The sequence below is a fragment of the Ammodytes marinus genome (genome assembly GCF_949987685.1).
Source record: "Ammodytes marinus genome assembly, contig: scaffold_348, whole genome shotgun sequence".
In the NCBI taxonomy this organism is placed as follows: domain Eukaryota; kingdom Metazoa; phylum Chordata; class Actinopteri; order Uranoscopiformes; family Ammodytidae; genus Ammodytes; species Ammodytes marinus.
In genome coordinates, this window is record NW_027648245.1 from 12,501 (window position 1) to 25,000 (window position 12,500).

At 41.5% G+C, this 12,500-nt stretch overlaps 2 protein-coding genes across 2 annotated transcripts in view; one reads left to right on the forward strand and one right to left on the reverse strand.

Moving 5' to 3' along the window:
• Positions 1 to 1,144, forward strand: part of LOC307270866 (pre-rRNA-processing protein TSR2 homolog) — a gene marked incomplete at its 5' end in the record, with an annotated part of 4,567 nt that extends 3,423 nt beyond the window's left edge. Inside the window, one exon of the mRNA XM_080054754.1 lies at positions 495 to 1,144. Within this exon, the coding sequence (XP_079910880.1) occupies positions 495 to 641 (147 nt within the window). The 3' untranslated portion in view covers positions 642 to 1,144. The remainder of the gene's footprint in view (positions 1 to 494) is intronic.
• A 3,040-nt stretch (positions 1,145 to 4,184) lies between these two features.
• The window catches only part of LOC307270865 (complement C1q-like protein 4), a gene marked incomplete at its 3' end in the record, with an annotated part of 9,951 nt that continues 1,635 nt past the window's right edge, over positions 4,185 to 12,500 (reverse strand). Inside the window, exons 2-4 of the mRNA XM_080054753.1 lie at positions 6,950 to 7,012; positions 4,753 to 4,884; positions 4,185 to 4,465 (exon numbers count right to left, since the gene is read on the reverse strand). Of these exons, the coding sequence (XP_079910879.1) occupies positions 4,185 to 4,465; positions 4,753 to 4,884; positions 6,950 to 7,012 (476 nt within the window). The remainder of the gene's footprint in view (positions 4,466 to 4,752; positions 4,885 to 6,949; positions 7,013 to 12,500) is intronic.

Below are 12,500 nucleotides of genomic sequence, written 5' to 3' on the forward strand. Positions count from 1 at the left end.
GCAGAGAGGGGAGTGACATGCAGAGAACGACCGCGGGCTGGAATCAAACCCGGGTCCGCTGCTGGCCGAGGCCCATGGGGGGGGGAGGGACGCCCTACCAACTGAGTTAAGGGCGACCCTCTAGACACAGGTACTTCTAACCATCCTAAATCTGAGAATCGGGACATGCTTAATCTTTTTTCTACCAAACTAAATATTAGATAGTATGGGGATTGGAACGCAGGGTCTGTATGTGTTGTAAAAGCCCTACTAACTACTAATGTCCTCCCTCCTACATACTCAACATGTATATACTTACTACATACTAAAAGTCCTACTAACGTCCTCCCTCCTACATACTCAACATGTATATACTACATACTGTCTACTTAACCATCCATTGTGTATGCGAGGTTCGTCGGACTGTTTACACTGAAGTATACAGAAGCAATAAAGAATTTTTTTTAAAACTTCCGTGATTCTGATTCTGATAATCTTGATTGGTTGTTTTTCAGGCGATGGAGACTGAAGCCCCACCCCCTTCAGACAGACAGACGGCCGGAGCAGACAGACAGGCGGACAGACAGGTGGACAGACAGGCAGACAGACAGGCACCTCAGGAAGAAGCCGACGGATGGACCGTTGTCAGGAAGAAGAAGTGATGTCATAGACTCAACCCCTAACCCTGAATACACACACACACACTTGTTGTCCTAACCCCAAACCCTATCCCTGCGTTCCAAATCACATACTTTTTCTTTTTACTACATACTAAAGTACAGAAGAGTTTAAGGGCCACAGACAGGAGAGAAAAAAAATCAGATAAGGACATTTTTTTTTCATAATGTCGAGAAATGTCAAGAATAAAGACGAATACTCCAAAATGCTATTGGAGTTAGTGGGACATTTATGTATTTTCAGCATACTACAATTGCCGTGCATGTATTGGGACATCCTAAATCTTTTTCTGGCGTACTAAATAGTAGGGAAGTATGGGGATTGGAACGCAGCCCCTGACCCAACATGTGTGATGTCAGACCATCGGGCTCAAAGACATTCAAGATTCATGAATTAAAGGTGTAGTCAGTGATTCTGGAGAACGCTTGTTGTCAAAATCAGTGAATATACACAGCCTAGGCTCTGTAAACAGGTATGTTAACAAAGGGCCCACCGTAGATAGCAACATGCACGTTTACAGAGCCTAGGCTGTGTATTAACACTGGATTTTCTTTCCCAGTAAGGACAGGTAGTGGATCATGAGGAAATATTCACTGATTTTGACAACAAGCGTTCTCCAGAATCACTGACTACACCTTTAGTACTAGTTTTTTCAGACCTGTTTTCATGGGACAGCTGTTCGTTAAACTGTTTACAAAACTGAATATATTTATATTAAAACAGAATGTGAAAGAGTTGGTCGTCTTTCGTTTGTTTTCTGCTGAATTAGTAAATGATTGCAAGAGTATTTTATATGGAGATTAATGTGCATTAAAATCACACACACACACACACACACACACACACGGGGCAAACTTTCTGCATTTTCAGCATGTTTAAGAATGTTAAGAGAAAATGTCTCATAAATCAGACAGTGAACAACATATGAACAAATCCTTCTGTAATAACCTTCAGAATAGTGCTGAGAATGATTATGGAAAGTTTAGTTGATGTAAGTGCTTTAGAAGTTGAGATTTTTGGTTCAGAGTATTGAGAGAAAAATACTAATGTTGAGATAATGTCCGTTAAAGATGGTTGTATAGGAGAAATATACAGACGCAAACAGACAAGGTTTAGTCAAATAAACACCTGAATGTACATGTTGGACCTTTGATTTATACTAGTATGAAAGAAGACATGTTATGGAAGATAGATAGATAGATAGATAGACAGACAGACAGAAAGATAGATAGATTGATAGACAGATAGATAGATAGACAGACAGACAGACAGACAGATAGATAGATAGACAGACAGACAGACGGATAGATAGATAGACAGACAGACAGATAGATAGACAGACAGACAGACAGACGGATAGATAGATAGACAGACAGACAGACGGATAGATATACTCAACAAAAATATAAACGCAACACTTTTGTTTTTGCTCCCATTTTTCATGAGATGGACTTAAAGATCTAAAATTCATTCCAGATACACAATATTACCATTTCTCTCAAACATTGTTCACAAATCTGTCTAAATGTGTGATAGTGAGCACCATGGAAACCATCAGGAAACCATTGTAAAAAAGAATTTGTTCTTTATGACTGGTCTGTATAAATAGGCCTAGAGGTGAAATAAATAAATCCTGGTTATCTGCAGGCCACCTGAGCCGTCAACAATAACAACAGGAGCCTGAGGTCCTCCACGCAGAACCTCCTGATGGTTCCTCGCACTGGTTTTAAAACCAGAGGAGACAGATCTTTCAAGGCTGTTGCTCCTCGTCTGTGGAATTACCTGCCCCAGTCCCTGCGCATTCTGGACTCTGTGGATATTTTTAAGAGTCAGCTTAAGACGCACTTGTTCAGACAGGCTTTCTAGATCCATGTCTATGTACTCTGTATTATATTCTATAGTATTATATTGTACGTTCTTAGGAAACTCTTCTTTGTAACAGACTCTGTATATGTGTCGTTTTATTGTGTTTTATTGTGTTTTTTTTAATGTGAAGCGCTTTGTGACCCTGGTCTGCGAGAGGCGCTATATAAATAAACTTTACTTACTTACTTACAATAATAATTCATCAGATTTATATGGCGCTTTACCACGTTCTCAGAGACATTTAACAATATTATCTGACTGAGTTTGTTATAATTCATGCATGAAGTATAAAAAGTCATGTTATGCAGAATTGCTCGTGGCGCAGTCTTATACAATTATAGAATATTGTATTCATCTCTATTTATCATTAATCAATACGTGATCAAAGCCAGTCTTAGATACTTATCATGTTTTTCATGTAAAAATGACCAGTAACAATAAATGTCAAATACCTTCAGTGCAATAAAAAGTATAATATTTCTCTCTGAAATGTAAAGAGTTAAAGGTGCAGTGTGTAATATGACATCATCAAGAAAGTTCTACAAAGTTCTAGAATGCAACACTCCCTGGGTAACCCCACCCCTTTAGAATAATAACAGAAGCTACAGTGGCCTTCAAGGACAAGAACAATTCTACATTTTAAACAATGCACCTGATGACATTCCAACTATGACACTTTCAAGATGGCGGCACTAGGCCTTGGTCCAAAATATGCAGAAATATGGACATATATGAGACCCTTTCTAAGGGGAAAAAAATCATTCAAAACATTTTTTTCAGCTATTATGCACTAAATTAAATGTACTTATGGATATTATAATTACTTTCTACAAAATCTGCTAGGAAATAAAACCCAACATTCTACACACTGCAGCTTTAAGGTATAAAGTACCTCTCTTGAGCAACAATCAGTGGAATATGACATCCAGTAATGGCAAAGTGAAACTCATTTAGCAATTATACAAATACAAACTGTTGTGAATTATTCAATTATAAATACACCTTGCATCACATAAATGGTCCAGTACCAACATGTTCTGCTTTCAATGTGTTGATATTTAAACCTGCAGTGTGTAAAATTTTGGGTTTTATTTTTTGTAGAAAGTAATTATAATATCCATAAGTACATTTAATTTAGTGCATAATAGCTGAAAAAAATGTTTTGAATTATTATTTTTTCCCTTAGAAAGGGTCTCATATATGTCCATATTTCTGCATATTTTGGACCAAGGCCTAGTGCCGCCATCTTGAAAGTGTCATAGTTGGAATGTCATCAGGTGCATTGTTTAAAATGTAGAATTGTTCTTGTCCTTGAAGGCCACTGTAGCTTCTGTTATTATTCGAAAGGGTTGGGGTTACTCAGGGAGTGTTGCATTCTAGAACTTTGTAGAACTTTCTTGATGATGTCAAATTACACACTGCACCTTTAAATTCAAAACATCAATAATAAAGACATCCAGATATAATGCTGCAATTATGTTTAATGATAAGAAAATAATCACATTTCCTACATGATAGTTTGCATACATGTTGCATTGCTCTCTCTCTCATTCAGCTCAGTTAACTTCACAGCGCTGCAGTGATTCAGAGTGAGGTTAAGTGCAGTAGTGTTAAAGAAAACAAGCAGCATGGATGGATTTCATAGAGGAAGTGCTTCTGTCTCACATGGGGAAAAGCATGTGACCGCTGTAGGAGGTGTGATGATTGGAATTATCATGCACTTTAAAGCCTGGCCACAGACGCAGAAACACAACATCCCCAGCCTTAAGAATCACGCTAACGGCTTGAGGAGTGATCACATAACCGGCCGCCTGCTCCTTGTATGCCATATAAGTCACCTCGGAGTTCTTGACCAATGCAACAGCTGTATTGACAGAACCTCCACGCGCGCCTATGTACCACTGGAACTGGTAGGCCCCTTTCACAGGGGCAGTGAAAATACCTGTTGGAAATTAGACATTTTAGACATTTTCTGGCATTTTCAAGCTTTATTAGACAGTCCAGAGTTGAAATGGGGAGACAGAGAGAGAGAGAGAGAGAGGGGGGGGGGGGGGATGACCTGCAGTAAAGGTCCACGGGTCAGATTTGAACCCACGACCACTGCAACGAAGGCCTGAGCCGATATGGTACACGCTCTATCCACTACACCACCAGAGCGCACCTAGACATTTTTAAATGTAAAATAAAATAAAAATAAAATGCTACAAACAGATCGTTAAAAGAAGGTACCTGTATTCTGGTTGTAGGCATCTCCAATGTTTGTGAGGACGCTCTTGAAGATCAGAGTAGTGTGTTCCGTAAAGGGTCCAAACGTGTTCTTGCCTCTGGACCACAGAGAAGCTGAGAAGGCCACCTGTTGAACTGAGAGAGAGAGAGGGAGACAGAGAGAGAGAGAGAGGGAGAGAGGGAGAGAGAGAGAGAGAGAGAGAGAGAGGGAGAGAGAGAGAGAGAGAGAGGGAGAGAGAGACAGAGAGAGGGAGAGACCGAGAGAGAGAGCAATGAGAATATATTCAGCTGTCTTTGACACGACACACGCCCCATTATCCTCTGAAGTTTATCTTCTATCCATCACTTTAAGAATATATTTCAACTAGAAAATCCTGTTGAGATTTTAAAGGTACAGGCCCGCGGCGCTGACAGCCAGCCCGGCTCGAGACCATTGGCAGAACCGCCGCCACGCTCTTTCTGAAGACAAGTCCCAAGTTGGGGCCGATTGGACAGTTGTGCCAAATCAGCAGCAAAGGGCCGCTCTTGTGAAAACGTTTTGGTCAATGTTTCTTGAGCTATCTCGCTAAAACTTTATACACGTGTGTATGTCGGTCCCCTAAGGCTGTGTGCACAATGTGGTGATGACAGGTTGGACTTCCATGAAGAAAATGTCACGTGACTGTATTTTAATAAAAAACAATCATGGCTGACCCCTAAGGTCCAAGAGGCTTTATTGTGGAGCACTATGAGCTGTACGTGTGTAAGACATTTCAAGTCAATCAGATTCAGGGGCGAGGGGTGTGGCCTGTCAAACATTGCATTTCTGAACTATGGTTTTCTCATTTTTGGCGCCCCCTATGGGTTAATCTCTAAAAGCTTTGGTGGACATGCTAACACATGTCTTCTGCACATATCCAGCAAGTTGTATGATGATAAGACCTATCTGTCTGTCTGTCTGTCTGTCTGTCTGTCTGTCTGTCTGTCTGTCTGTCTGTCTGTCTGTCTGTCTGGTCAATGAGTTTTGGCCAATTAGCTGCTAAGCTCCGCCCCTGCATAAAAGTTTTGGACAATGGCGGCCATGTTTTTCAAGCTAGCCTACTTTATGGACATGTGTATCTTAGTCCCCAGTTTGGTGTCGATATAGTAAGATTTTAAAAACCTGTTTTTCAGTTTATGCTAATTAGCAAAACATATTGATAGGCGGACGGACCTATATGGTCCCAGAGCACCCTAAAGTACACCTGTGTGAGAAATGTCAAGTCAATCAGATTTACGTTTTCAGTCGGGGCTTAATAACAGCGCCACCTTGTGGAAAATCTAAAAACTGAATAATAGCACACCCTGTGGAGTGGGGACGCACGGTCTGTGAAATGTTTGCATTTCTAAGGTTGCGTTCCGAATCTCATACTCTTTCTTTTTTCTATTCTACATACTACATCCGACGATAAAAAGAATCTAGTTAGGATGCAGCATACTATTGGGACATACTTTACTCTCTTATTTCATCATAACATTGCGCCTTGATCTTGCCTCTTGCTTTTATATCCGTCGCATCCCCGTTTGTTTTCATAACATGGACCTATAGGCTTCGTCGATGTTACGTCACTTCACGTGCGCACTGGATTGTGGGTCAGAATCGCCCAAATAGGATGCAGTTTTCAACACTAACAATCTCGGCCGCATGAAGTAGGACATCCGGGTACTTCTAACCATCCTAAATCTGGCCACAAGAATCGGGACATCCTAAATCTTTTTTCTACCAAACTAAATAGTAGAAAGTATGAGATTCGGAACGCAACCTCAGTGTAACGGTGCGGGTCTGTTGAGGGCCTGTATTTAAGAACTTACTTTTCCTTCTGAAAATATATTCTGGTTGAAAATGTTTGAACAGGTTTTTGTTAGAGGAGGAGAAGTGATTCATCCACACACACACACACACACACACACACACACACACACACACACACACACACACACACACACACACACACACACACACACACACACACAAACACACTCACACACACACACACACACACCCATATACTGTACACACACACACTCACACACACACACACACACACACACACACACACACACACACACACCCATATACAGACCAATACACACACACACACACACACACACACACACACACACACACACACACACACACACACACACACATATACACACACACACACACACACACACAAACCTTGCTGCTGTTTCTTCAGCTTCTCAACCTCAGTCTGCTGATCCTCCAGTTCCACTGCTTGTTCTGAAAAAAAACGCAGAAAAAGAGGGAGGGAGAGAGGGAGGGAGGGAGGGACAGAGAGAGAGAGAGAAAGGGAGGGAGGGACAGAGAGAGAGAGAGGGAGGGAGGGAGGGAGGGAGAGAGAGAGAGAGAGGGAGGGAGGGACAGAGAGAGAGAGAGAGAGGGAGGGACAGAGAGAGAGAGAGGGAGGGAGGGAGAGAGAGAGAGAGGGAGGGAGAGAGAGAGAGAGAGAGAGGGAGGGAGGGAGGGAGGGAGGGAGAGCGAGAGAGAGAGGGACAGAGAGAGAGAGAGAGGGAGAGGGAGGGAGAGAGGGAGGGAGGGAGGAAGGGTGGGAGAGAGAGAGAGGGGGAGGGAGGGAGGGAGGGAGGGAGGGAGGGAGGGAGAGAGAGAGGGAGAGAGAGAGGGAGGGAGGGACAGAGAGAGAGAGAGAGGGAGGGAGGGAGGGAGGGACAGAGAGAGAGAGAGAGAGGGAGAGGGAGGGAGAGAGGGAGGGAGGGAGGAAGGGTGGGAGAGAGAGAGGGGGAGGGGGAGAGGGAGGGAGGGAGAGAGAGGGAGGGAGGGAGAGAGAGAGGGAGAGAGAGAGCAAGGGGGAGAGAGAGGGAGAGAGGGAGAGAGAGAGAGGGAGGGAGAGAGAGAGAGAGAGAGCAAGGGGGAGAGAGAGAGGGAGGGAGAGAGAGACACAGTATTTCTTAGTTTTTATGGACCAAAAGTTTTAGAAAATATATATCTTGACAGTTTTTATTGTAATTTACTCAGTTTAATGTCTCAATGTGCTCTGGAATGAAATGAATCGATCTATATGATCTAACAATAAAATCTACTACTTCCTGCAGCACACACACACACACACACACACACACACACACACACACACACACACACACACACACACACACACACACACACACACACACACACACACACACACACACACACACACACACACACACACACACACACAGTCTGTTCCAACATTGCTTTTACACAGACAGAGGGTTTAGAAGTCATCAGCTAAAGATTGGACACCTGGAACAACTGTTTGCATCAACTTTCAAATCTTCATTTACTTCCATTCCTGATTACTGCAACTCCCTTCTGTTTGGTCTCCCCCACAAACTCCTCCATAAACTCCAGCTGGTCCAAAACGCTGCTGGGTCATTCTACAGATTCGGTGCCCTTTATAATCTTGCAATGTCCCAAGCAGTTCTACTACTATAACTTTACATAACATGTATTGAAGAACATTTCAACCAGATATTTTTAAAGTTCTGCATGTTTTTAATATGCTGTAGGAAGGAAAACATTTAAATACTAATTTATTTCAACATTTACATGTTTTCTCTCTTTGATTATTGGGAATTCTGCCTGTCCCCATTCATCATCATGAAAAGAATACTATCCATTTTGAGTACTCAATGTTAAATAACACTGCACTTTTTGGTTTAATTTAATTAAAATGGGTAATGTTAAAGAATAACACATTTAATATAAAGAATATATTTGAATTTTTTAAGTTATTTAAGCGTTTATCCCTGTCCCTGCGTTTCATTCAACCCCGTAACGCAACCACTCTCCCCCTACCATAAAATAATGGTACGACCTATTTGACATTCTTCATGAGCAAGTGACATCATCAAAGTCTTTTGAACATCATGGTGCAGCAAGAGGTAGGCTTCTCTTTAACTTTCTATGAATATTTGATGATTTTTATGTACAAATGGGCTTGGTCAATCATAGGGCTTCAACACTGTTAGGAGGAAAACTCATAGTAAACCAGGTGTGTCAAAAAAAAAGTTTGCAACTGGAAAAGTGCACAAATATCTAAATTGTATAATGCCATGTGGTGCACTACTAGCTGCTAGCATGAACACATTAACAAAAGATTAGCATAAAACTTTCAACCCCGTCACATTCAGCCCCGTCACACTTCTTACTGTAACAGGGTTGAATGCCTGTTACGGGGTTGAATCCCTGTTACATCTTTGTCATATTTTGTACTTTTCTTATTAAATATGACATTAAAGACCTACTTCATTGGTGGGAATATGAAGATGTATTGAAGTCTGAGATCCTATGTAGTATAAATATGCAAAAACATTAGAAATTGGTTCCTCCTAGCTTGAGAAAAGGCAGAAAGAGTGTTTTATGGTCTCACTGTCCCTACATTTGACCATGTATGACATCACACATGGTCAAATGTAGGGTTAGGATTAACAAGACAGCTGGGCCAAGGGAAGGCTAAGTGAAGAAAAACATTATAACATTATAATAGTTATTTTATAATAATAAAACCGGTTCCGTATGGGTGAAGTACTCCTATGTTTGTTGTTACTGGTTTTACAGCATCAACTCAATAAAAAGCAATGATCTTGTTCTTTTGCACACTAAAGTGTTTAGGAGTATTACCACCAAAAGAATGTCCAGTGATCGTATTGTAACATTAATTGAAAGGATGTATCAAAAGACCTTGGAGAGAAGTTATTGAGTTGCCTATACTTTCAGATTCAACAATGGCAAAAACAGCAGCAGAAAGGCAAAGAGAGTACAGGGCAAGGAGAAATGCTGATCCAGTACAAAGGGAAAAATACCTCAGGAGCGAACGCACAAGATGGAAAAGAGATAGTGAGGCAGGGAGGAAGAAAAGAATTGAAGATCTAGATGAGAGAGGTCAAAAAAGGAGGAGAAAGATGTGGAGAGAAGCGAAGGAACGAGAAAAAGAAAGGAAACAGACCTTAAACACCCTGTATACCCCACCACAGAGTCCTGAAGGATACATGAGAGAGCCAACAAGGTTTGGATAAGATACATAATGTGCATAATAAAAACAAAGGAATCTTTGAGTGTGTGTGTGTGAGAGAGAGAGAGAGAGAGAGAGAGAGAGAGAGGGAGAGAGAGCGAGAGAAAGAGTGTGTGTGTGTGTGTGTGTGTGTTCGTGTGTGACAGAGTTTAGGTGTGCATACAAAAAGGGATTTCTGATTTGCTTGTTATGTAAACTAACACTTGGAACAAGAGTTAAAAAGCCCTATTATGCTTATATTAGTGTTTGTTTAAGAGTATACTGTATTCCTCTGATTTTCTTGTGAACTAATTCATTGTGTATATATTTATTTCAGGCAATATGAGCAAGGGAGGAAAAGGACAAGAAAGACAAGAAAGAAGTTAGAAAAGCAGATAGAAGAACTAAAGGCAGAACTTGATCGAGAGAGGAAGTCCAGAGACAAATACAAAAAAAGGCTCCAGCGTTCAAAACAGAAGAACCTTACACGATCTGCAGAATCAGCTGAAGGCAGCACTGTCACAAGTCACGTCAAAAGGGCTTTACTGCATCATGAAGCACTTATTGCCCAAATAAAAGAAAAATACAATAGGGCAAAAACTGAAAGAGAGAGGCAAACAATATCGAAGGTAGTGGTCGGTAGCATAATCAGGAAGTATAAATTGCTCAAGTATTCAGAGGGTACATTAGGTTTCTCAAAAAAAAGGCGCAGGCTCACAAACAGCTGCAATGTTACTTCTTTTGACAGAAAGGGGACAACAAAGTTTGACGACCTTAAAAATAAGGTGAGAGATTTCTTCATCCGAGACGATGTCAGCCGAATGACAACAGGGAAAAAGCAGACCCTTACAAAAAGTAAAAAAAAAATGCAGAAGAAGTTCCTCCTCGACACCATGAAGAACCTTCATAGAAAATATCTGGCTGAGAACTCAGGGGAGATATCCTATTCCATGTTCTGCCGCCTCCGGCCCTTTTGGGTTATTCACCCCTCCCTCGCTGATAGAGAGACTTGCATGTGTAAGCTACATGAAAATTTGGCCTTTGCCGCAGACAAACTCAGGCAATTAAAGCTTATAGAGACCTCAGAGCTTGAAAGCTTGGTCAAGATTATATGTTGCAGTACCTCCAGCAAACCATGCATGTATGGTCAGTGTGAAACATGCAAGAATGCAACCGTTCCGATCTCGCACTTGTACAGGGCTGAAGAAAGGGTAGCATATCCTCAATGGATGGTGAAGGAAAAGCCAAGAAAAAATGAGGAAGGAGGAACAGTAAAAGTTACTGTAAAAGATGAAGTTAATGCCACACAAGAACAACTCATCGAGTTATTTCACATGTATCTCGGCAAGTTTAGGAGGCATCTGTTTAACATTAAGCATCAGTTTGCTTATTGTCGGGAGCTCAGAAATAATTTGTCCACAGAGTGCCTAATCCACATGGATTTTTCTGAAAATTTTACTTGCAGATATGGGTCGGAGATCCAATCTGTGCACTTCGGTTCATCACATGAGCAGGCTGTCCTCCACACAGGTGTTCTCTACATTGGACAAAATAAACCAACCTGCTTCACAACAATAGCATCCTCAAAGAATAAGGGCCCTCCTGCTATCTGGGCACACCTTGACCCTGTGCTCGATCACCTGCAACTGACAAATCCAGAAACAACAACTGTGCACTTTTTTAGCGATGGCCCTTGTACACAGTACAGGCAAAAGGGCAATTTCTTTCTGTTCAGCACAGAACTGGCCAAGAGAGGCTTCAGGGGCGGGACGTGGAACTTTTTTGAGGCTGGGCATGGGAAGGGAGCACCGGATGGTGTCGGTGCAGCCTTAAAGAGAACCGCAGACAGGCTAATAAGTCACGGCTGTGACATACCCAATGCTAAAACACTGCACAAGGTCCTGGAGGAGAATAACTCTGCCATCAAGTTGTTCTTTATTGAAGATGAGGCCATAGAAAATGCAATCCAGAGTATGCCAACTAATCTACCAGTGGTTCCTTCCACAATGAGGATCCACCAGGTTGTTAGTGTGGCATCAAAGGAAATCTCGTACCGTGATGTAAGCTGTATGTGCTCACTACAAACCAAGCAGCTAGTGTGCCAGTGCTACAACACACAGTTTTTCAGTTTTGATACTAAAGTGTCCTCTACTGTGTCAGAAAAGGAAGTTGACGTGGAAAATCCACTGGTTTGTGGACAATGGTGCATCATTAAGTATGACCATGACTTTTATCCAGGGATCATTCTGACCACAGATGAATCGCATGTACAAGTCAAATGCATGCACACTGTTGGACCGAACAGGTACTTCTGGCCAAGTCGGGATGATACCCTGTGGTATCCATTTGAGGACATCTTGGAGCGCATTGCTCCTCCTACATCTGTGACTTCACGTCACATGGAGATAGATAGAGATGTGTGGGCTAGACTCAGTCAGCAACAATTGTAAAGACAAAAGCAGCTGTGCAATGCTGTCTTATCAGTTCCATTAATGTAATTCAGTGTGTCTTAAAATGTGTATGTAATTGACCAAATATGAGTATTATAGCATACAATGAATTAGACTGTCAGCAACACTTGTAAACACAAAAGCAGCTTTGCAATGCTGTCTTATCAGTTCCTTTAATGTAATTCAGTGTCTTAAAATGTGTATGTAATTGACCAAATATGAGTATTATAGCAAAAAAAATGAGTTTTATACGATGAATTTAAAA